Genomic DNA, 25,845 nt, shown 5'->3' with positions numbered 1-25,845 from the left:
CCCCTCTTGCGTTTGAAGTATAGCAACTAGAGAACACCTGACCCTGCCATCCCCTCTGTATTCTAACTATCTTCTGCCTTCATATGAGTTTCCTGTAAGAAGACCACTTTTGCCTGTAAGTGTTTGATTCTGTCCATTACTTGTTTAACTTTTTTAATGTTACCCATTCCCCTACAATTCCATGTAAGGAATTTTACCTTTCCATCTCAGACATCCCCTTTCATAGGTGTTAAGTTATGACCAAACATTTTTTCTGTAGCATATTCATTGAGCCTTGAGAAGCATAAACATAATATAAAAAGGAAAACAAACACAGAAAGAGACATCACACATACATTTAACCTGAACTTGAATCCCATAAAACTCGGATGGAACTCTCCATCCGCTGTGGATTACCCCCTCCCGCCCAGCCGTTCACTCCCCACATGCAGCTGTATGGTCCACACACCCGTGAGGAACACGCAGGCGCTGGAAACCCCTCTCCTAACTTCACACAATCCAAAACCTTGCTAGCCCACTTCTACTCCTGTTTTTAACCGCAGAACCTGTGCAGCATATTTGTCAGCATTATAGCTGTGAACTCCATACATGTACCATCCAAAGATACGCATATGTAAAAAAGGGAAAAAAAGAAGGATAGTAGCCTATGCATTCAGAGTGTGTCAAAATAAAAACAGCTGCCAGCTTTGTCCAGTCTATAAGGCGAACATATCTCATCCCGTCATGTTGAGACAAGTAATAAAAAAGTAAAAAAGCATAGCAGGCACCGCATAGGCTAAGAATAACTTTGCAGGCTACTGCCTGCATAAGTTGACAAAAAAAAAAAAAATAGTAACTGCTTTATTAATCCATAAGGCTTCATTCTGAGAGTGAGATAATGAACCTAATTACCTGAATTATCTCTGGCATAAACGAAAAAGAGGCTGGCAGTTCAACCTGTAGTTCTAATTTCTATTCCTTGTCCAATCCTTCCATGTAGCGTTCCACCTCAGCAGGGGTGTCAAACAGCGTGGATTTCTCCCGGTGTGTGAGAAGGAGCCGGGAAGGAAAGACGATCCTGTGTTTGTTGATCCCCCTGTAGCAAAGTCGTCTCCTCACCTCATCATAGGCCCTCTGTTTCTTGTGAATTTCCGCAGATACATCTGGATAGAATTGAATGGATTGGTCCTTATATATAAGCTTTCCCTTGGCTTTAGCCGCTCTCAATACTTGTTTTTTTTGTCTGTAGTTCAGGAACTTCATTATAAGGGTTCTTGGCGGGGGAACCGCTGCATTTACCATTTGCCGCCGCGGTGGTCTGACTCTGTGTGCTCGCTCCAAAGCTAGCGGGGCGTTAGCATCCAATTCCAGAAGTGTTGGCAGCCATTTCTCCAAAAACCCACATGCATCTCGTCCTTCTTCATTTTCCGGCAAACCAACGATTCTCAGATTGTTCCTCCGATTCCAGTTCTCCATGTCATCAGCTTTCTCCGTCAGTAATTTCAGCGGAGTTTCCAATGATTTTGTACGAGCCCGCAGACGAGCAGCCTCGTCTTCAGCCCCCGAAATACGTTCCTCTGCTTCTTCACTCTGTCTGCAACTTCCTCAATTAGCGAGAATACGCTGTCAATTTTATTTGAGACTTGGTTTTCCATCCCCTTGAATGCGTTTTCCATACCTTTTGATTGCATTCATGACATCTGCATTACTGGGAGTAGAATCCTCGTCTTTACCCGAGTCGTAGTCGCCATTTTCCTCCTTTCCTCCCCCTACAGCATGGTCCGATTCCAGCAGCATATATTGTTCTTCAGTGTTAGTTTTCTCTCTATTTGCTTTTTTCTTCCCTGTAGGCATCTTCAAACTTCAACTAGGTACGCCCCTTCACAACAAACAATGCTTGTGAGTAGATTAAGGATTTAACTTGACAATTGCAGGAGGGTCGCCACGACACTGCTTCTCAGCACCGCTCCATAACCGGAAGGCCTTTCTCCCATATTACTTTTAGGTTATTACAGTCGTTGCTGAGCAGTTGGTTGGTTGTTTTATAGAATACGGAAGCTAGATGGCACTCCACGGATAGCGTGAAGTAGTCCATGATGTGGTTTCCAACTGTGAACTGAATCTTGGTGGTAATACAGCTCCTGATTTGTAGGTACTTCCAAAAATTTTCTTTCCCCTTGAGCTTGTATTTTCTAGATAAGTCTGAGTATGACACAAACAAGTCCTCTTCAAAAAGATCAGCAATGTTACATATACCATTATTATGCCATTTCTTCCAAAATACTGATGTCTTCTCAATTTTAATCATAGAGTTATGCGATAGAGAGGAGTAGGATTGCTTATTGTGTGACAGTTTAAACATTTTATGTGTTTTAGTCCAAATTTCTTTGGAGTGTGACATGATAGGATTGAATAAGTCAGGTGAAGACTGGGAGAGTCTATCTAAAGGCGAAAATGGAAATGCCAACTTATTTTCAATAGCAACCCAATCTAATTTATTATCTTTAGTCCAGTGCTTGACTATTTTGGCCATTTCGAAGGAAATACAATACAATCTTGGGTCTGGCAGTCCCAGTCCTCCTTTATCTCTAGGTGAACACATTTTGCTAAGCTTAATTCTGGGCCTTTTCCCCTCCCACAAGAAGTCTTTAATTATTGTGTCATATTGTTTAAAAATCTGAAGAGAAGTAGTAACTGGTACCATCATAAGTATGTAATTGAATTGTGGTGATATCACCATTTTTATGACGTTAACCTTTCCCCATAATGTGTCCCCTAATTTTACCCCATTTATCTAAATTTGTTTTTATTTTTTGTAGTACTGGTTCAAAGTTTAATGCCGGTATGTCCTCAATATCCTGGCTTAGTTTTATTGCCAAATATTTCATCCCTTTTGGAACCCATTTAAACCCAAACTGTGACACTGAAGTTGAATTACATAATCCCGAAATAGGCATACCCTCTGACTTTGTCCAATTAATCTTGTATCCTGATAATTTGGAATATGATTTTATTGTGTCCAAAGTGTCACAAAATGCAGGGCTCTCAAGTTTTGAAGACGGGCAAGAGTGACATTCAGCCCTGGACTGTAATATTAAGTTTGAGCAAGATTTCTAATCATGTTCAAAACTTTGTGCATACTCAAAATATATCTGTGTTCTATGAGATTTGGAGGAGTCGTGATATTTTGAGAAAAATAGTTATAATAGTCACTATATTTCAGAAAATAATCTACCTGCACCATAGTCTGCTGTGCGTTACGTGATTGCTCTGCTGATACGGTAGATCTCAGATCCTCTGACAGAAACAGAGCCCTGTTTGGGTCTTTGAATGAGCGAACGTTTAGGGAAGTGTCTGTACGCCGCTCTATGCTTTTTCTCTTTTCATTGGTTGTTGCGTTAAATCTTACCCAGATACAATAGTGCTATTTTCTGATTGCTATTGTGTAGCCCCTTTCTTTTTTTTTGATTGGCTGATAAGTGGCACGCTCAATTAAGAACTCCAGGGGAGACGCGCTTGATTCCTGCCGGATCCATAGTGAGAGTGGTGCGCCAGAGAAATTTGGGGCGCTGCGGCATATTAAATATATTATAAATAGTTTTTCCGCGTGAGAAATACGTGTGGTGGGATTGCGTGACAAAAGACCGAAATGAGTGACTGTCACGCTCAATGCGTGACACTTGAGAGCCCTGCAAAATGGCTGCCACGTCACGGCCAGTCCCTGGGACAAAAACTCAAGCTGTTATAACTTTTCATCTTTAAAGGAACACGCCGACTTATTGGGACTTTAGCTTATTCACCGTAACCCCCAGAGTAAGACAAGTCGATACATACCCTTCTCGTGTCCGTGCGTGTTGTAACGCTGTCGGACGGTTCCACCGGTAGCTTAGCCTAGCACAGAACCTGCAAGTAACTGGTTCCAAATAGCCTACTGCTCCGAATAAGTGACAAAATAACGCCAACATGTTCCTATTTACATGTTGTGATTTGTAGAGTTACAGCGTGTACAAAAAACAACGTAGCATGAGACACAGCCATCTTCTAACCGTAAACAAACTGGGAACTATATTCTCAGAAAGGCTTGCTGCAAAGCAAATCACTCCGCCCAAGTAGCAGAAGTAGCAGAGCTTCGCCTTTCTGAGAATATAGTTCCCAGTTTGTTTACGGTTAGAATATGGCTGTGTCTCATGTTACGTTGTTTTTTGTACACGCTGTGACTCTACAAATCAAAACATGTAAATAGGAACATGTTGGCGTTTTGTCACTTATTCGGAGCAGTAGGCTAGTTGGAACCAGTTACCTGCAGGTTCTGTGCTAGGCTAAGCTACCAGTGGAACCGTCAGCGTTACAACACGCACGGACACGAGAAGGGTATGTATCGACTTGTCTTACTCTGGGAGTTACGGTGAATAAGCTAAAGTCCCAATAAGTTGGCGTGTTCCTTTTTAAGATCTTAAAGAAGGCACGGACCACATTTGAAGTCGATCAGACAAAAACTCTAGGAGGAGCTTGTTTAAGTACGACTCATGAAAATTGCAAAAAATGCACCATCAATTCAAAATAACGAACTTCCTGTTGGGTTAAGAATGTACCTCCAATAGGCTTTTTTTTGTACGTCTGGATTAAAGTGGTGATACCCGAGCCCGATGGGCCGGGCCGAGTTCGGACAGATATTTAGAAATGATGTTCCGGTCGGGCTCGCTCACATCAGCGCAATAAGGTATTTGTTGTAAAATGGTGCTGCAGCTCCTTTTTAAGAGGTGTGTGTGTGTGTGTGTGTGTGTGTGTGTGTGTGTGTGTGTGTGTAAAGTGGGCCGAAGAGAGATAGAGAAAGAGGTAGCAGGATGCGACTGGAGCAGAGTTGGTGGAATAAGTATAAGTTTTTAAGTAGCCTACACAATGTGTGCGGTGTCCGAAATAAACCCCAGACTGAAAGCCAAGTTAATTTATTTGTTCACCAGAAACGGGATTTTAACCCTGGAGGTAACGAGTCTCCCCTGGTTTTCTGATCACGGTCGGAAACGAAGCAATCGGGAAAGGTTAAAACATTGAACATTTTAAATTAAACAGCTTATTAACGTGCGCTTCTTGCCCCGTGTGCGCTGATGCGCTCATCTGTTGACATTTCCGAATGCCTTCCTACAGTTGCTTAATAAAAGTGGGCTTTCCACACAAACAAACGTACTGTAAAGTGTCATTAGTATGAGGGAAAAAAAATGAGATTTTACCTGTGTCGGGCTTGGGCCGGGCTCGGACATAAATATATTGATGCCTGTCGGGCTTGGGTCGGGTTCGGTTACTGCTCTGTCGGATGCGGGCCTGGCTCGGACAGAAAAATGCGGCCCGATCACCACTCTAGTCTGAACATGATACATATGCGTACCAATTTTCATTTATATATGTCAAATTTAAAGTTAAGGGCTTTAAATTAGGGGGCTCTTTTTTACACGCCTATTAACAAAACCCTTAAAATATCACATTTTTCACCAGTCCTGATGCGTGTGCAAATTTTGGTGAATTTAATTGAAGGTTTATTTTCACGCGAGAGCATCCAGTCAATTAACCAAAAGACACCCCCCCCCCCAATATCGTATACGTCTTCTCTACCGCAACACCATGGACGACGAGAGTTTTCCTCTGGATGGAAAAACATAATAGATCCTTATAAGAACACCGCCAGAAAAGAGAAGGCATGGCGTTTAATTACAGGAGTGCTTGGAGTGGAAGGTAGATACTAGCACCAACACGTGATTGTTCTTTAAAGTAGCCTACTTGTAGAGAATAAATCTGCGAGTCGGGCAGGCAAGACGCTCCGGGAGACACTCCTGGTGTGGCATGGTGCGTGGCGGAGGACGGAAGAAACCACGGCACAGCCGGAACGCAGCACAGACCACCCGGTGGAAAAAATCTGGGTTAACTGATGCATGGTGCTTCTTAAAGGTTCCATGGCATGAAAATTTCACTTTGAGATTTTTTAACATTAATATGAGTTCCCCTGTCCTGCCTATGGTCCCCCAGTGGCTAGAAATGGCGATAGGTGTAAACCAAGCCCTGGGTATCCTGTTCTGCCTTTGAGAAAATTAAAGCTCAGATGGGCCGATCTGGAATCTTGCTTCTTATGAGGTCATAAGGAGCATGGTTACCTCCCCTTTCTCTGCTTTGCCCGCCCAGAGAATTTGGCCCACCCAGAGAGAGAGACATCATGGCTTTCAAACGAGAAAAGTGGCAGTTGGTCAAGGTGTTATATATCTTTTTGTTCACGTTATAGGTTTTAAAAGTGAAAAAGATAAAGTCCACCCCAAAGGGACTTTCTAGCTTCCAGAGAAAACACTGCTCCAAACAGCTCTATTGTAGTCCAGCCTTTATTTCCGTGACGAACGTCCGTCACTTTGTGACACGTTATAATGCTTGCCTAGCTGCTAGCGTGGCACGCCCTCATACCCTGCTTCTGACTGGCTAGTAGTCCTTACCTAGGTACTGTGCATGTGTAACAGAAGTGAGATGCCTCACTCGGTAGCTAAAACGAAGAGCTCAACACACAGGGTGAAAAGAGGAGCTGCAGCAATGTGCAGTACAACAAAATATAGTGTTTTTTGAAAATTAAACTATGTAAACCTATTCTGGTACAACCTCTAAATACAATTATGAACCTGAAAATTAAAACTAACATATCTTCTGAGGAAAAAGTGGAATTGAAGGATACAACTCAAAATAGATCAAATTGATAAGGATTTAGCTAAAAGTGCATTTATAAGATTAAGAGCCAAATGGCTAGAGGATGGAGAAACAAACTGCCAACTGTTTTTGTTCTTTCTCTTGAAAAAATTAATAAATGAATGTGGAGCTCACTGTACAGATGCAGAAGAGATTTCCAGCTTTGTCTCTTCATTTTATGGCAACCTTTACACATCCAAATTCGTGAAAACGTGAAAATTGAATCTCTAAATTAAAGAAAGATGTTCCTGTTATTGAGGAGGACCTGTTACTCAGAGGTTACAATAAATTAAATTAAACAGCACTGAAAAAAGAGAAATCACCAGGTATTGATGGTCTTTCAGTTGAATTTTATATACATTTTTGTAACTTTATTTAAAATCCCTTTTGTTGCATGTATAAGGAATGAATCCGTCATAGAGAAAAATGTACAACTATGAAACAGGGTATTATCTCCTTTAATACCAAAGCCTGATAAAGACATTTTATTAATAGATAATTGGCGGCCCATCACAATATTAGCCATTGATTATATAATTTTGGCTTTAGCTTTTGCAAAGAGATGAAAGACAGGACTTGATCATATCGTTGCTGAAACCCAGCCAGGTTTTATTAAGGGTCGACATATTAGTAATAATATAAGACTTGTATTAGACCTATTGGACTATGCAGACTCAGTACATTTAAAAGCTTTCATTATTTTATTAGACTTTTATAAAGCCTTTGATACCGTTATATAGCTTATAGAATGTCTCATTGCGGAGCTTCTCAAATTTGTAATTTGCCATCAATTTACGTAAAGCTGCCCTTATTCGAACTTCACACAGTTGATTTTCTCGCATAAAAAAGGCTTAGAAGTGAATTATGTGATGAAATAGCAGACAAAAACTGTAAAAAGATTCCAGTTGTCGACCAAAACGGCAAGCCGCAGTTGTTCCGGCACTTTACATTGTGGGATACAGTAGGCGAGAGAGATTGGCGTACTGGAGATTTTCTCTGAATCGGTACGATATCCAGGTATTTTTGGCGTATTGCAGATTTTGCTTTTGTTTGCATGCTACATTTCGGCCAAATCAGTACGCACTGCTAGTATAGTATAGAAGCTGACTTTTTGTTGCCAGCAGGTAGCGTTATAACGGAGTCAATATTGTACATGTAGATGTCCTCAGGCCTGGCATCATGCATGAGAATTGCCAAACAATGTTGTCAGTGTTGTCAGAGCCTTAATGAATACTGAGCTGGTCAATGAGAATGTGTGTGTGTATATATAATTCATTCTTTTCATATTCAATTGAGTATCCATAGTTGAAAAAAATAAAATATTCAATATTTACAAACTCAAAAAAGCTAATAACTAGCTTGTTTTTCATACTTTTTATGCTCAAGTCACAAATAGGAAGTGAAAAAATGGGCCACAGACAGAATTTGATATTCATTGTGTCCGATTTGTGTGACCAGAGGCCTGTACTACGAAGCAAGATTTGGCATTAACGAGGTAACTTCAGGTTCAACCCAGGGTTTTCTGTACCACGACGGTGGATCACTTGTTACCGGGTTAAATTGCCGTGGTAACTTATGCTGAACACCTAACCTGCTCGGGAGCAGGTTACGTTGGAGATTAGAGATCAACTGGTGTAAAAGCACCGCCTACTGACCAATACTTGATTGGTAATGGCGTCACCGTTCTTAGAAGATCAGGCGGAGCTCGGTTCACGGAGACAGGGAGAGAGAGAGGGATGCGCTCATAAAAGTTAAAACATTTAGAGACCGACAACCCCCTTAACATTCCCTGATGGGTATGTTTTATAGAGATTTTAATGGGAGGGAATTACATATAGGCTAACGACATCTTGAGCCGTGTGTTGCCAATGCGCACATCGGTTTGAATTATGTTTTTATACATTTTATTTGCTCTCACATCGCTTCCACTGCCAGGGTTGCAACTGAAATAATAGGCTAAAGCAACGGTAGTTTATGGAAAGCACAAGTGTAATTATGGTCAGATCTAGTGCCTGACTGATGGGGAAGATATTGATAAGTGTTGTGATTTACGCATTTACAACGTCGGCTATTTTTTTTGCCAGCTTTCCTCCTGTTTTAGGAAGCAGCGACTGTATTACGTTTTGCCTGCAAAACCGTGTCTGTGTTCTTCATATTTATGTAGAATTATAATTTGCTTTTCTTATATACAGTATGCGGCTCTGGTAGATGTTTGCGATTGGTCATGCTGTGCAAACACCGCCTCTTTTATGTGAATGCGCGCGCCGCTGGATTGGGAAACCCTGGGTTGATTGAACTAGTTGTTAACCACCGTCGTGACACAGCTTATGCGGGACCGCAGTTGTTAGGGTTAGTATAGGTTTTAAAAGTGAAAAAGATAAAGTCCACCCCAAAGGGACTTTCTAGTTTCAGAGAAAACACTGCTCCAAACAGCTCTATTGTAGTCCAGCCTTTATTTCCGTGATCGAACGTCCGTCACTTTGTGACACGTTATATTCTGGTACAACCTCTAAATACAATTATGAACCTGAAAATTAAAACTAACATATCTTCTGAGGAAAAAAGTGGAATTGAAGGATACAACTCAAAATAGATCAAATTGATAAGGATTTAGCTAAAAAGTGCATTTATAAGATTAAGAGCCAAATGGCTAGAGGATGGAGAAACAAACTGCCAACTGTTTTTGTTCTTTCTCTTGAAAAAATTAATAAATGAATGTGGAGCTCACTGTACAGATGCAGAAGAGATTTCCAGCTTTGTCTCTTCATTTTATGGCAACCTTTACACATCCAAATTCGTGAAAACGTGAAAATTGAATCTCTAAATTAAAGAAAGATGTTCCTGTTATTGAGGAGGACCTGTTACTCAGAGGTTACAATAAATTAAATTAAACAGCACTGAAAAAAAGAGAAATCACCAGGTATTGATGGTCTTTCAGTTGAATTTTATATACATTTTTGTAACTTTATTTAAAATCCCTTTTTGTTGCATGTATAAGGAATGAATCCGTCATAGAGAAAAAATGTACAACTATGAAACAGGGTATTATCTCCTTTAATACCAAAGCCTGATAAAGACATTTTATTAATAGATAATTGGCGGCCCATCACAATATTAGCCATTGATTATATAATTTTGGCTTTAGCTTTTGCAAAGAGATGAAAGACAGGACTTGATCATATCGTTGCTGAAACCCAGCCAGGTTTTATTAAGGGTCGACATATTAGTAATAATATAAGACTTGTATTAGACCTATTGGACTATGCAGACTCAGTACATTTAAAAGCTTTCATTATTTTTATTAGACTTTTATAAAGCCTTTGATACCGTTATATAGCTTATAGAATGTCTCATTGCGGAGCTTCTCAAATTTGTAATTTGCCATCAATTTACGTAAAGCTGCCCTTATTCGAACTTCACACAGTTGATTTTCTCGCATAAAAAAGGCTTAGAAGTGAATTATGTGATGAAATAGCAGACAAAAACTGTAAAAAGATTCCAGTTGTCGACCAAAACGGCAAGCCGCAGTTGTTCCGGCACTTTACATTGTGGGATACAGTAGGCGAGAGAGATTGGCGTACTGGAGATTTTCTCTGAATCGGTACGATATCCAGGTATTTTTGGCATATTGCAGATTTTGCTTTTGTTTGCATACTACATGCTACATTTCGGCCAAATCAGTACGCACTGCTAGTATAGTATAGAAGCTGACTTTTTGTTGCCAGCAGGTAGCGTTATAACGGAGTCAATATTGTACATGTAGATGTCCTCAGGCCTGGCATCATGCATGAGAATTGCCAAACAATGTTGTCAGTGTTGTCAGAGCCTTAATGAATACTGAGCTGGTCAATGAGAATGTGTGTGTGTGTATATATATAATTCATTCTTTTCATATTCAATTGAGTATCCATAGTTGAAAAAAATAAAATATTCAATATTTACAAACTCAAAAAAGCTAATAACTAGCTTGTTTTTCATACTTTTTATGCTCAAGTCACAAATAGGAAGTGAAAAAATGGGCCACAGACAGAATTTGATATTCATTGTGTCCGATTTGTGTGACCAGAGGCCTGTACTACGAAGCAAGATTTGGCATTAACGAGGTAACTTCAGGTTCAACCCAGGGTTTTCTGTACCACGACGGTGGATCACTTGTTACCGGGTTAAATTGCCGTGGTAACTTATGCTGAACACCTAACCTGCTCGGGAGCAGGTTACGTTGGAGATTAGAGATCAACTGGTGTAAAAGCACCGCCTACTGACCAATACTTGATTGGTAATGGCGTCACCGTTCTTAGAAGATCAGGCGGAGCTCGGTTCACGGAGACAGGGAGCGAGAGAGGGATGCGCTCATAAAAGTTAAAACATTTAGAGACCGACAACCCCCTTAACATTCCCTGATGGGTATGTTTTATAGAGATTTTAATGGGAGGGAATTACATATAGGCTAACGACATCTTGAGCCGTGTGTTGCCAATGCGCACATCGGTTTGAATTATGTTTTTATACATTTTATTTGCTCTCACATCGCTTCCACTGCCAGGGTTGCAACTGAAATAATAGGCTAAAGCAACGGTAGTTTATGGAAAGCACAAGTGTAATTATGGTCAGATCTAGTGCCTGACTGATGGGGAAGATATTGATAAGTGTTGTGATTTACGCATTTACAACGTCGGCTATTTTTTTTTGCCAGCTTTCCTCCTGTTTTAGGAAGCAGCGACTGTATTGCGTTTTGCCTGCAAAACCGTGTCTGTGTTCTTCATATTTATGTAGAATTATAATTTGCTTTTCTTATATACAGTATGCGGCTCTGGTAGATGTTTGCGATTGGTCATGCTGTGCAAACACCGCCTCTTTTATGTGAATGCGCGCGCCGCTGGATTGGGAAACCCTGGGTTGATTGAACTAGTTGTTAACCACCGTCGTGACACAGCTTATGCGGGACCGCGGTTGTTAGGGTTAGTGAAGCCGCGTAACTGAAAGAAATCCAGGGCATGTTGATCTTGATTCGTAGTACAGGCCTCAGGAAGTTGCTGATTATGTTATGTGTCTTGCACATGAGTAATTACTTATTTTTAATTGATTTAAATTTTCCGATTGGATTCCTAATTGAATGTGAAAAGAACAATTCATAGACAGATTGAGATTCTCCACTGTTTTTTGTTTTGCATTGTAGAGGGATGTGCACCTTTGAATAAACTGAGAACAGAAGAAATACAATGAATGTGAAAGTAGTGATATTAATATCTCTGATAATCTTTTGTGAAACTGCTATAATGGGAAAAAAATATTATGAAAAATCTCAAAGTGCAGAGAAAATAGTAATGTCTCTCACCCCAGTTTCTAATAAATATATCCTGGTATTTATAATGCTTTTCTTTTGTTGCTGTGTGTTTTTCTGTGTTTCAGTGCTTTGTCCTGATCATGACTTCAGGCCAGATGTGGAACCACATTAGAGGACCACCTTATGCACACAAGAACCCCAGCACTGGACAAGTTGTAAGACAGAAACACACTTTTTACCATATATCCTCATTCACAATACTATTTAACTTTTTGTGTATTTTTTTAGAGTTACATCCATGGCAGCAGTCAGGCCCAGTTTGTGGCTGAGACACACATCGTCCTACTCTTCAGTATCCTTCAGGTGTATGCATACTCACTTTTACAGTAAGCACACACTAGATACTTGGGATTAGACCAACAATACATATATTTTTCTCTATTAACTCAAATTGCACAGATGGAAACAAAGCCCATGCAAAACTAATTCTTAGACCTTAGTCCACACATACACAAGAGTTTTTATAAACAGGGTTTTTCCCTCCTTCGTTCTCAAAACAAATCCCATCCACGCAAGCACTATTTTAAAAGAGATCTAATATATTATTATACTGTATTCAGTTTCATATTTTTATTTTGTGTTTCTACTAGAAAATGTTTACATGCTTTAATGTTAAAAAAACATTTTATTTTTCTCATACTGCTCATGGCTGCTGCGCCTTTATTTAACCTCTGTCTTAGACGCTCTGTTGGAGTGCCTGTCTCTTTGACCCCCCTCCCGAAAAAGTCCAGTCTGCTCGGATTAGTTAGCGTTTTTTGGATCTCCGGAGTCTCTGCATCTGTGCTCTGCTGTTACTGTCTCCGTACAGTCCGTTGCAAATAACTATATAGCGGTTTATATTTATATAGCGGTTTATATTTATAGAGTTTACATTCTGAAAAATCACCAATAACAGGGTTTTTCCTGGCACAGAATGGTCATATGAAGCAGGAGGTCTGGGTGTCCTCCCCCAGAAAATTTCTGATACATTTTCATGTATGATTTTCCTTTTGCGCTGGCTAAAAACTTCTTTGGGGGGCGCCAAAACTTTCTCTATGCAGGAAAAAACCTGAATAAAGGCTTCTAAATCAAAAACTACACAATGGGACATGTTCCAGCAGGAATGTGATCCAAAATTGGGGCGAAAACAAGATCTGCAATCAAGATTACAGGTTTTTCTGACTTTAGCTTGTAGCTACATGTGGCAGTGTATGTAATGTAAACGCTGCGGTAGCTTGCCTGCATGGAGCAGATAGATAGAAAGAAAGAAAGAAAGAAAGAAAACCTGCTCGGTATGACGCCATGAGCACCATTGCACAAATTTTAGCCTCATTTGTGACGCCTTAACAAAGGAGATAATGGTGCCCACTCTGGCGTGACGAGCCAAAACCTCAATTCCCCTGTCTACATGACAACACTGAAAACGGAGTACCTAAAAAATATTCACCCTGGCAGAAGCATTTCAAAAGTTTCAGAGACTTAAACGTACAATACGTAATTTTCTGCCACTTTTAATGACGTTGTGAAGTTTTAAGAATTATGTGAGTTGTAGTTTTCATTGTTAAACCCCATCGTCGTTTAGAAAGCATCTGTTCACGGACAAGTTTACCCATTTAAGTTTTATCACTTTAAGAATTTCGGCAGGGAGGAGATTTTCGGCACGAACACCGGTAACTTACAGCCGCTGTTCTAACTCAAGTGCCTGGGGTCTGAGACCGTTAGCGTCCTTAGCACCCGGCGCTGGAGTTAATTACTGGCCGGGTCTTGCTTTGCCAGACCTTCCTCCACAGCGCTGCGGAGGAGGGTCTGGCTGTCCACTCAGCATTCCAGAATGGGGGGGGAAAACGTGCTCTGGTTTATTGGCATTTCTTTAAACCAATCACAATCGTCATGGGCGGCATTAAGCACTGGTCAAAGCCACGGTGCCTCTGCAAAATAGCCTTGGGAAGGAACTTGTCTTGGTGGAACGTGTACGTTCAAAAGTTGTTTAAGTCGTGCAACAGAAAACTCAGATTGGACAGATAGTCTAGCTAGCTGTCTCAATTTACCCTGCACAGAGATCTGAGGAGCAGTGAACCATAGTCCTCATAAATCGACCGGAGTTTAAAATTCCAACACAAAGAAAGTGGAAAATAACAGACATCTGGAGCAATCCCGGAAGTGGAACGTCATGGATATAGACTAGGATTGCTGTAATGATAGTGGCTGGCTGCTGGCTGCTAGCTGGCTGGGGGCTGACTGTGGATGTGTTCCTAGGGCTGTTGTCAGCTCTCATCATGACTGAAGGTAAGGTAATTATCCATAGGCAGTGTAGTACTACCTACAGTAGATGGTGGTTGGCACGCTCCCAGTTTGGAGAAGCATATGAGAGTCCCGACACAGACTATGTACTGCTAATGGGGCAGCAGCAAAACACACCTAAAAGAAGGCCCACCTAAAAAAATAAAAAAAAAAATCTATATCCGTTTAACTGTACACTATATTTAGAATATTTTCCCCACTCTTGTCGTAAGCCCTTTTTTTTGGCACTACATTTTCTCAACCGTAGAACATCAACTTTTTTTTTGTTGGCTAAAATAAGTTTTGCTGGAGCCCCTGTCCATGGCAGTACATAGCTTAAGTTCTGTGTATGTAAGAATGTACTGTATATGCATGAGAGTATGCATGGATGTGCAAGTGCTTAGTAACTGTATATATGTATATGAAAGTAAATAATTCAATTTTGCCCTCGGCGGCTTCTTATATCCATGCCTGGACTCCCGTCTGCTTCTTCAAACTGGGAACATGCCGACCGCGATCTACTGTAGCTGTAACACACTGACTACGCATAAGTATCTCCTACAACCCCACTTCAAAATATCTAAACTATTACTATAAAGTGGCACCTGGTGGGTTGTAGCCAGGGTTGGGAGGGTTACTATGAACATGACTAATTACCTGTTAAAAAATGTAGCCAGTAACGTAATCCAAGTATTAGAATTTTAAAGTAATGTAACTTGATAACTTTCCGTTACTTTTGGATTACCTCAAAAGCAAATATGGGCATAACTTGCACTGTACTGTTGCCCTTTCTGCTTTCAATACAAAAATAATAAATAATCTCCCCATTTTCATAAAATGTATCTGTAATTTGATTACGTCTTTTTTTTCTATAACTTTTAATGAGATACGGTTTTATTCCAATTACATAACATTGTTCCATGTATTCCATTGTATTCCTCCCTAAGCGTTGTTGAATTGTAGTGGTTTGAGTTGTCTAAACCTTGACCTTACTGTCAGATGCTGCTGTTACCATGGGAATGGTGCTGCTGTGTGAGGCCGCTACCTCTGACATGGACATTGGAAAGAGGAAAAGTATGTGTGCACACACACACACACACACACACTGTTTATTAATTTTCCTTGGCTTTTTTCTGTACACTCACGTTGTACAAATGCTTACTGCGAGTTAGAGATGGTCCGATAGCATTTTTTGCTTCCCGATACCGATTCCGATACCTGAACTTGCGTATCGGCCGATACCAAGTACCGATCCGATACTAGTGTGTCATATATTTTATGTTTTAAGAACTGTATACTATCCCTGTATGGATGTGATATGATTTCTATCTTTGTTGTCAGTCTGGCTCAGGTTAAACTCTTTGTGAAACATGAATGCCACAGAACGGTCTTTTATTATCCAGTTTGACAGTTAGTTATAACGGGAAAAAGAACATAAATAAACTACTTTAACGTATTTTTTCTTTAGGGCTTTATTACGTGGTATCGGATCGGTGCATAAACTCCAGTACTTCCCGATACCAGCGTTTTTAGGCAGTATCGGAGCCGATACCGATACTGGTATCGGAACATCTCTACTGCGAGTGCAATAGTAATTTAAGCCTATATGCGTGCAGTATAATGGTCAGCACCACAGTGCACAAGCTACAGCGGAAAGAGTAGAGGAGCAATGGAAGAGCACACAAGTAAAGCAGGACTCAAGACTAACTGTACTTTAACTTAACTTTATTAGTAGCACTTTAGCCCCTAACTAAAAAATTTTAGGGGCACAGGCAGAAAATGTAAAAGTATTATTACTGTCAATGTAGCCTACTGTATTATTGCCTCTGCGTCATACAGGCCTTCGCCTCCTCTCTATCTTTTGTTAACACTGAAATACCAATCATATCTAAGGTGATTAAGCTTCCATGAAAAGGGGAGTCTCTAACTATCTAACACCCAGTGTGGGAAAGATGAGGTGATGAAGGAGCCAGTGAGAGGAGCTCACGACACTCGCACAAGCACTATTTGTTTTTACGAGCTAAATGGTTATATATTTAGCAGCCTATATGTATTTTTTTTTTTCTTCATAGAAGCGGTCTCTGCTGTCACATCTCTACCTCTCCACAAGTGAGGGAGTGGTACCACAGCGTGTAGCAAATGTCAGAGCTGACATTAGCATTAATGTAAAAATGGAAATAAATCGGTGAATGCACAGCCAATTAAGTGATATCTCGCAGTTGTGGTGTTGAAATAAAACCCTGTCCTTTTTGTTTGTGATGACTCCACGAAAGCGAGACACACAAGTGTAGATCACAGCGTTATGCAGTTGACTAATCACTCACGGACCTTCCCCCTCTCACCCACATTGGCCAACTCTGGCAGACTCGCTCTCTTCTCTCTTTTAAACATGAAATAAATTTTTTTTAAAATGTCATCAAATTTGCAGGTTACACAAGTAGCAGGTTACCGCAAGTAGTTCAAAAAATAGTCGCAGTCTAGAACCCTGTAAAGGGAAGGTGTTGATTTATAGGAATTTGGTGAAATGTGTAGCCCTTTTTCCTCCATGTTAATCGCCAATGTAGGGGGCCAGACAAACAAATTAAAGCTGCAAGCAGCAATGTACGGGCACTGAAACCTCTGCGTACATCAGGGTTAATGGCGGGACGGCGTTCCACGCGGCCGTGCATCTGTGCGACCGTCGGACACCGGGCAGATAAGTTTTTTTTTAAAGTGTGGAGTGTGCGGCGTTCAGGGCTTCCGCGCAGTCTTAAAAAGTCTAAAATTTCAAAATCAAAATTTTAGACCTTGAAACATCTTAAATTTGGCGAAGTATTTCGTTCTGTCTTAAATAATTTACAACCTGATCTCACAGAATTCCGTGAAATGAACACGGCCCCTTAAAGCGTAACTCTCGCCAAAATGCAACCTAGGGTCTTTTTGTGAATGTACCCGAGTCAAACTTTCTTTAAAAGCATATTTAAGACGGAATCGCCACTTTTAAGATTTACCAAATTTTCGTTTTTCGGTCAAATGGCCTTTTGAATGGGAGTGCTAGGGGCACTTTTATGCTAGCCTCAAAATAGCTATTTTTAAAACACTAAGAAGGTTCGACACAACATGCTCAAAACCTTTCTTTTTAGTAAACTCTGTGTACACAAACAATGTTGTCAATGCTTTCGTTAAGGTGTAGAGCCCCTGGTGATACTTCAAGCAAAGTTTCATGTTGTGTCGAGCCTTCTTAGTGTTTTAAAAATAGCTATTTTGAGGCTAGCACAAAAGTGCCCCTAGCACTCCCATTCAAAAGGCCATTTGACCGAAAAACGAAAATACGGTAAATCTTAACAGTGGCGATTTCGTCCTAAATATGCTTTTAAATGAAAGTTTGACTCAGGTACATTCACAAAAAGACCCTAGGTTGCATTTTCGCTAGAGTTAAGCTTTAACTCAAAATCTGTGGCAGTTTCACGGAATCCCCAAAAATTTGTGATGGGCCCATGGAAGAATTCCGTGAAATGAACACGGATCGCCGAAAATTCCGTGATGGGCCCACGGAAAGAATTCCATGAAATGAACACGGCCCCTTAAGTTGATAGTCTAGTAGCCAACTAGGTGAACCCGGAAATGTTGAGTACACCAAAGTTTTATTGCAGAAATGTGAAGTATGGGTCCCCAGTATACATAAACTGCTGGGTGCTAATTTGCATATGTTGAGCAATTTGCATAATTAGCATTATTAACTTAATCGTCCATTTTGACCACATATTTTGCACTGTATGGCCAATTTCTACAATATATGACATATTTTGATTTATTTAGGCACATTTTGATTACTTTCAGGCATAATTTTAGGTTATTTTTATGGTAAACGCAATAATCTTACATTTCAGAATCATGAGTGCTCTTGTGAATGTTGATGCATTGTTTTCAGGGTGTAGTGAAGCTGAATCCCCTCCTGACACTTTTGAAGATTCAAAATAGCTTTTTGGATAAACGATGAATCTTTGTTAGGCTGAATGTTATGCATTTCTGGAGGAAAAAGCAATTCGGGTATTTGACGTAACTTGGATTCTGCAACTGTACGATACATATTAATGGTGTAGCTCTTTAAGACACCCAATGAGATGACATCACCTAAGCCCATCACCATGTATGTACAAATATACACTATATACATGCCATACAAGACAGGCCCCGCAAGTCGCTAGGGCCACGCCCGAATGGCAGAAGGGCTGCCCAGGTTGGTCCGCAAGTCGCAAGATCCAACGAGGTGCCTGTGCACTGTCAGTCTTCTGGGTTAAAATGGAATTACAGGTTGTTGTTGTTAGCCTAGAAATCTAGACGCACCCTAGCAGCAGCAAATTTAATTTGCAGCCAGGGGGGTCTAGGCACTCTCTGTTGGCTTGACAAACCAAACTCTGGTCAGGCCAATCACATCGTGTATAGAGTTGGTAGGCGGGCTTATGGCTGCTGCTGCTGTTAAGCTTTTCTTTGAGCAAAGAACGGCACTGAAATTCTTAAAAAAGGGAAGATGTGTTCGGAGGTTTGCCGACCAGATACAGCAAAAGGTTAATCTATCAACTAGCTCCACTACCTTCTTCGTTGTTCTGCCTGGTTGTAGCGCTATCCTATTGCGTGCAGAGGGAATTTGAAAGACAACCGTTTATCCCGCCCCTCGGATTGAGCTCCGTCAACGGTGAGTTCCCAGACCCAACATCTTGTCAGGCTAGGTTGTTGTTGCACTGTCTCAGATTTTGTTCAAACCTTGTCTATATCAAGAATGTGTCCCAAAACCAAGGTCTGTAAAATATTTCTGTTCAAATCCTATGTCTTCATATTTTCAGCCCTTGAAATTACTTCAGTTTTACAGCCTGAAAATCACATTTTGGCTGTTTATAGCATTATCTCTTTTAATGTGATAAAAAGACTAAATAATAATAATTTTGACTATGTGTATATATGTAAGGTGCTGGAAAAAGCTTTAAAATGGACCTTGAAAGTGCTAGAAAAGTGCTTGAATTTGACCTTGGAAAAGGTATACGAAGCCTGTGCTTTGAGTGGTCACTATGCCTGACTGTGTGTGTGTGTGTGTGTGTGTGTGTGTGTGTGTGTGTGTGTGTGTGTGCGCGCGCGCACACGTGTATGGTGTCAGTTATGTGTGTAGCAGGTATTGGTCTGGTGATGCTGTTCTTTAGCTGGCTGCTGTCCATTTTCAGGGCAAAGTACCATGGATACCCATACAGGTAAAGACAGAGAGACACATCATAACTGTTTATCTTGTTTTACCTACTGCCATTGGCTGAGGTAATACCTTGTTTTCTGTTGGCTAAAATTCCTCTTGTCTCTGGTGCAGCTTCCTGATGGGTTAGAGCTAACCCCTCCAACTTCACATCAAGTATGAACAGGAAGTTCCCCAAAGTGCTGTCAACAAGCAGGGTGCTGTCCATGACAATGCCACATTTCTGTTTGCTAAGCCATAGCTTGTCTTCTAATCTGTTGAGCCAAAAGTGTGTGTCAACACACACACACACACACACACACACACACACACACACTGTGCCTTTATAAAGACTTAGCAAGCAAACAACAGAGCCATCACTAGTATGCATTCTAAACTGTCTTGTGCCAAAATGTGTTTTCTAGATTCAAATTTGGGAATAGTTTTTCAGTCCAACTCCTAGTGGACACAAATTTCATTCTGTATCTTTATTTTTTAAACAAGCCATTAAATATGTTGTTTGTTTTGTTGCTGAACTTGAACCAGGATATGACATTTTTTGAAGAACAAATTGCAAAGTTAAGGCATCCAGAGTTTCTGGAAATAAGTCATTTTAGTAACATCTTATACGGGTCTTGTAATATCTTAATGTCCTAGGAAGTTTTCTGGAAAGAACAATACAATTTGGTACTAAATGTAGATAAACTTGTGACAATTTTCTGTAATAGTAGACTACTACTCGTATCCACTTAACAGATTTATACCGGTCCTCTATACGTAGAAAACAATAGGCTTGGTCAGAGTTGAAAAGCAATTGTTGATTGCAGATATCCATTATCCATAAATATGTATTTATTACTGGAAAAATAATTCTCGATATATGTTGAATTGTATGCTTGCCTGTGATTATACAACCACAGGCAAACCCATATTTTACATGTTTTCATGTAAGCTGAGCTGTGCTCTGAATACATGACAAGGTTATACCATATGTCATTGATAATCATATATACCAATTGAACACTGTCCATTTTTCTATTGTTTAATTGGTCCAAATTAATTTTTCTTTCGAGGACCCTTACTAGGTATTTACTGTTCAGTTTCAGTTTGTTTCTTGGCGGTGATTGGCTAGTTACATCACTGCAACGTTACACAGGTGAGGAAAAAAATAGGACACGGTTCTATTTTCTACTTGAAAGCAGGAGTTAATTTCACTTAAATATTCTGAGTCATGAATTAAGCAACTATTGTGTGCATGGTTGAATTAACTGTGAAATTAGTCCCGGGGCAAAAATTAGCTGATTAGTCCTCATTAACGCCCATTGCCCTTGACTGAATATGCAGTGTGAACCATGCAGTTTGGTAACTTGATTAAACACATTAACAAACTGTGTACCGTTGAAGGTGTTAAATCTTGTTTCCGCACATCCAATCAAATGGCCTTTATTTTAAAATATATTTTTATAAAGGAGTAATGTCAGTGTCGACACGACACAAGAGCCCCAGACCTTTGAACAACAACCACATTAACATTCCTGTTAAAGTTTCTTCTAATCTAATTTACCAACCTGAACACACATCTTGTCCTGCGAGCCAACTAAAACATTCATCAGGGGCAATGCAGTTTGTAGGTATTTAACCAATTTACCAAACCAAAGGTATTGAAAAAAGTAATTTGATAGTAACAAAGTATAAATACTTCTAACCAATGGTCATTACATAGTTATATAAATGCTGTCATGTTATCAAGTAGTCATATGTTTCAGTATTGATTAAACTGAGGTTATCATTTAAAGAAAAGGTTTCAAATGCAGATTTTTACTGGGTAAAATGCTTGCAGAGCCTACAGCTTCACCCACTCTGCTCCTCTATAAGCTATATGTGCCTTAACACTGCCGTGCCGCTGGGGTGTCTGATGACATGTCGAAGTAACTGAATAAAGAATGATAAATACAGTGATTAACTGTCAGGTGATTTTAATAAATCTTAGGGCACTCTGAACTGGAAGCATTTGAATTATTCATCACTACTCCCACTCAGTGATGGTTGGTGTAGGGTGTAAAAAAAGTAGCACTTACAGGATTCAAATTAATGACTACACGTGGTAGATGCTCAAGTAACATTTTAATTTTTCTTTCTTCTCACTCAGTTTGTTATGACCCTATTTGGAATTCAATGGTAAAAATTACTAGTAGGGGGAGGGATGGTTGTATGGCGTTTACCCCCCACCCCAATTCATTTTCAAATTGCCAAATAAGAAAGCAATTTGTAGAAAACACAGTTTAATCAAGACTGAAAAAAATTGGTCTTTTTTTTTTTTTTTCTTTTAAATCAAACCACTTCCACTATAAATAATTAGTATTTGAATTTATCAAGTCACTTGACCGTAAATCATTTTTCAAATACTTTTTGTATAATGTATCTTTTTTATTTCCACCTGTAAAAGGTTTGCAGTAAACAGTTATGGGGCAGATGGCAAGTCAACTTTTCAAACTTCCTGTTGTTAAAAGATGATTTTTGTTCCTTATTAAGAAGTAAAAATGAACTAAACCCCAAGCAATGTGAGATTTTAGAGTTTGTATACATCAAGATAAATATGCAAACTCATTTATTAGGATACTTAATCAGAAGCATACATTTTTTTCTGTTATGTAAAACCAAGTGCTTTAAATGTTTATGGTTGCTTTTATAAGGTTGTATCAGGGAAGAATATTTTATCCAAGGATCATTTCAATATTAAACTGCCTTGACCGCCTCTGTTTATCTTCCTTTCTTTAAATGTTTGGGAGAATGTCATTTATTATGCATGACGTAAAATATCTTTAATGTAAATATTGCAACATGACTGTTAAATGCTGATTTATGGCAAGTTCCCACTACAGGATTAGCCCTGATTTTCTGCTCCCTGACAACACAATAATTCACATCTCACATGAAAATCCATCTTGTAATACGTTTGTGTTTGAACTACCAGCCTGTGACTTCACTGTATGTGTTGCATATGCAAGGAAGACTTTATTCGAACTGTGTTAGGGCTTCAGGTGTCTTCAATGAGGTCATTGGTCTAAAATGATACAAGTCATTTCCTGGATCACTCAACACGCTCCAAAGCCTTGGTACACCAAGTAACCGCACTAAAGACAGCAAGTTGTGTAGTGTGGTCAGTGTATATTTTGGTCATTCGATTTTCATTTCATAAACTGGTATTAAAAAACAAAAAACGAATGGTTATTTGATTTTCGTTTCAAAATACAAAATTTGAAATACAAGGTGTTTTTTTCCTTTTCATGGTCAAAAGGGGATGGGAGAAATTCAAAATGTTTTTATTTTCATTTTCTATTTCTTATAGCAAAAAATAAAATCACTCAAATAGAAACGAAAAAAGGTTTTTTCATATTCAGAGACCGGATGTTGTCATTTCCAATGTAACAGCGCCAGTGTAGGCTACCACTGTCAGTGTTGCTTTCAGCCAGTGCTCGAATTACGTGGGAGCCAGAGGGAGCTGAGCTCCCATAGAGTGGGGACTGGCTCCTATGAAAGCAACAAAGTCAAAAATCTGAGGGGGGTCTCTCACATCTGAAGGTGTCTGCCATATGTGGCATTGTAATTTAATCTTAAACAACGCTCATTATCCATCCCTGTGCGGTCTCTTACCATTAAAGACGTTAAAATATAGGCTACTACGGGATGTAGACCTGAGCCTACCCTACGCTCATGAACGCAGCATGACTGCACTTCACCACCACACCACTAGGCTATGTGAGCAAACCGCATAGGCTAAGATCGATTTGACAGCACTCGCAAGTCCGAAGAAGTCACCTTGCTTTTAGCTTAATGTGCTTTTGAGGTAAATACCACCAACACATCTTAAATAAATAAATCTGTAGCTATCCTCTGCCATTCAGAGCTCCAGAAAAGTTCCCAGATATTTTGAAAACACCGGTCAGCAATACAATGCAATCTCTGATGGTGGAACATTTGGTGAATAGGCTTCCCGAAAACATTGCAGTGCAAATTCCAAAATTTTCACCCAGGTGTTGTTATCACTACGTGCACATTATAAGACTAGAACATAGTTTGGCTGTGCAATGGCTTTATTCATTTCTGCCAGTTAGTGCATTTTCCCTGTGTATAAGTTAAAGACTACATGCATTAGGGACTGTTCGTTATTTATTTAAGGGGCCACCGGAGGAGTTTTGGGACCTTTAGCCAAAAAAGACATGACCCTCCCCTCGCCAGTAAAAAAATGTCTATGACCCTCCAAAATGATTTGGAAAAAAGGCATGACCCTCCCCCAGCAATTTATCGATACCTTCTGTACTGGTTTGCACTTGGCAAATATATACAGATTCCCATTGTTTTTTTAAAGCCATGACATACGTGACTAAGGCTGCGTCTCATTTCTCTATCTTACCCCTACCCCTTAGTTTTGCACGCTCCCGTGAGACTAAGTGCTGTCCCAATACTCATTTTGGTCGAGGGGTAGGGCTAAGGGGAAGGGCTATATAACCCTTAACGCCAAGTAAGAACTCCAGCTTACTTGAACAGCAAGGGACCCAGATTCATTGCGCAACAAGGAACATGGCTGCCCGGTCGACCAGAGAGATCAATAAATGTAAGTATTTTCGGCTTAAAGAATTGATTTAAAAATTACGACGGTCTTGTTTTGTGCTCTACACAGTCCTGTACATATATATTGCAACCATATTTGTAATTGAAACGTTTTTAAAAATCGCTATCTTGCTATGCTAACGCTGATGTTAACGTTAGCTACATTGCTTATAACAGTCCCGCATTTCTCTGCCTTGAATGGACTCCATGCATGTCTACAGTGTTAACTAAACTCCATTTGCTGCTTTGGAGACATCGATACGTGCTTTACACTGTCCTGTACCACACAGGGACGCCGGAGATAACCCAGCAGCTGATCCACTTTCTGAAAACGAGCAGAAGTTTCTGCGTTCATGTTGTAGCCATTCATTATTGTATTTGAACTGTATTATTGTATTCATGTGTAATTCATTCCTGTTCATGCACCTGTACATTGTTGTTGGTTATGATACAGGACACTAATGAAAGAAATGGGGTATGAGGGGAAAGGTTACTGGCCAACAGGCATCAGAATGGGGTCTGGAATTTCAGAATAGCTGTAGTTTTTTGTTTGTTTGTGGTCTTGTGTGTCTTTTTTTTGTTTTATACATTTGAGTGCCTTTTTTTTATATGTGTGTGACATGTAAGTTATGGTTCTAATAGTTGTAATGTTTACTTTATTGAGCAATAAAGACAGCTTTTTGTTAAAGTGTTTCTGAATATCAATGACATTCAAAACCGTGATAACTGAAACAGATATACAACACACCATGCAGTATGTTTACAAATATTTATTGCAAACAGACCTAAGTATGTATAATGATGAAACCAGGTGGCGTCCCATTTCATAGGGGTATATTTTCACCCCTACCCCTTACCCTTCGTTTTTCGAGGGGTAGGGGTAAGATAGAGAAATGGCATTTAGCCTAAACCTCTGCATTCTCATCTGATGCATCATACTCCTCTGTTATGGTGTGGTGACCATTTCAGTAAATTTACTCACTAACATTGTTGTGGAAACACAATAAGCATGGAAACCAAATGCACACTTCCTGCATTACTGCATTACTTCAAATACTAAGTTACTCCTCTAGTAAACTAGTATTCATATGAAATAAAACAATAAAATATTGAGACCATTCAGCAAGGCACTCTGGGTAACATTCAACACACAAACTGGTTGCTATGGACTCGTCACTAGGCTTCCTCCACTTCGCCGTTTAAACAAAGTGGAATAAACGTATATAGGTCAAAATCTACACAAAACCCGCAATCAATTAGTAAGCTGACATCAAATGTGGCACTATAATGACTTTATTGCAACCTTGGCACGGTAAGATGTCCAGACAGTGCAACAATAATTTTCGTTTTTTACGTCGTGCTGCTCCCATCGTCAGCCAGGTAATATTTTTTTTTATTAAAGCAGTATATGAAATCAGATGTATTACCTGCCACCAGTTAGTTGTTTTGTGTTATTTAAGATATTTATAAAATATCTGATCATGTCAGATGTAATTATTCCACTCATTTTTTTAAACAATGCAACTATCCGTTTCAGCAGCTCCCCCTGCCCCACAGCAAACTCATGGGTCAGACCCATCTGGTAGCGAAGGCGGGCCGAGACTAAGAGCTACATGGAAAAATATGCACCAAACAAGCCACTTTGAAATGTTGCTGTTTCATGAATACAAAAGTTGGGTGACCCCCCCCGGACTGAAAAATGTTAGATGACCCTCCCCTAGCAAAGAATAAAAAGACATGA

General features: G+C 39.9%; 1 protein-coding gene across 1 annotated transcript in view; it reads left to right on the top strand.

Annotated features, from left to right (window-relative positions):
* magt1 (magnesium transporter 1) overlaps positions 1 to 22,248 on the top strand; it is a 36,386-nt gene extending 14,138 nt beyond the window's left edge. The window contains exons 6-10 of the mRNA XM_078261060.1: positions 12,103 to 12,192; positions 12,266 to 12,329; positions 15,296 to 15,370; positions 19,428 to 19,518; positions 19,629 to 22,248. Coding sequence (XP_078117186.1) covers positions 12,103 to 12,192; positions 12,266 to 12,329; positions 15,296 to 15,370; positions 19,428 to 19,518; positions 19,629 to 19,644 — 336 coding nt within the window. The 3' untranslated portion in view covers positions 19,645 to 22,248. The remainder of the gene's footprint in view (positions 1 to 12,102; positions 12,193 to 12,265; positions 12,330 to 15,295; positions 15,371 to 19,427; positions 19,519 to 19,628) is intronic.
* Positions 22,249 to 25,845: the final 3,597 nt, after the last annotated feature.

The sequence above is a fragment of the Sander vitreus genome, chromosome 10, assembly GCF_031162955.1.
Source record: "Sander vitreus isolate 19-12246 chromosome 10, sanVit1, whole genome shotgun sequence".
Lineage (NCBI taxonomy): Eukaryota > Metazoa > Chordata > Actinopteri > Perciformes > Percidae > Sander > Sander vitreus.
This window is presented reverse-complemented; position numbering and strand designations above follow the sequence as displayed.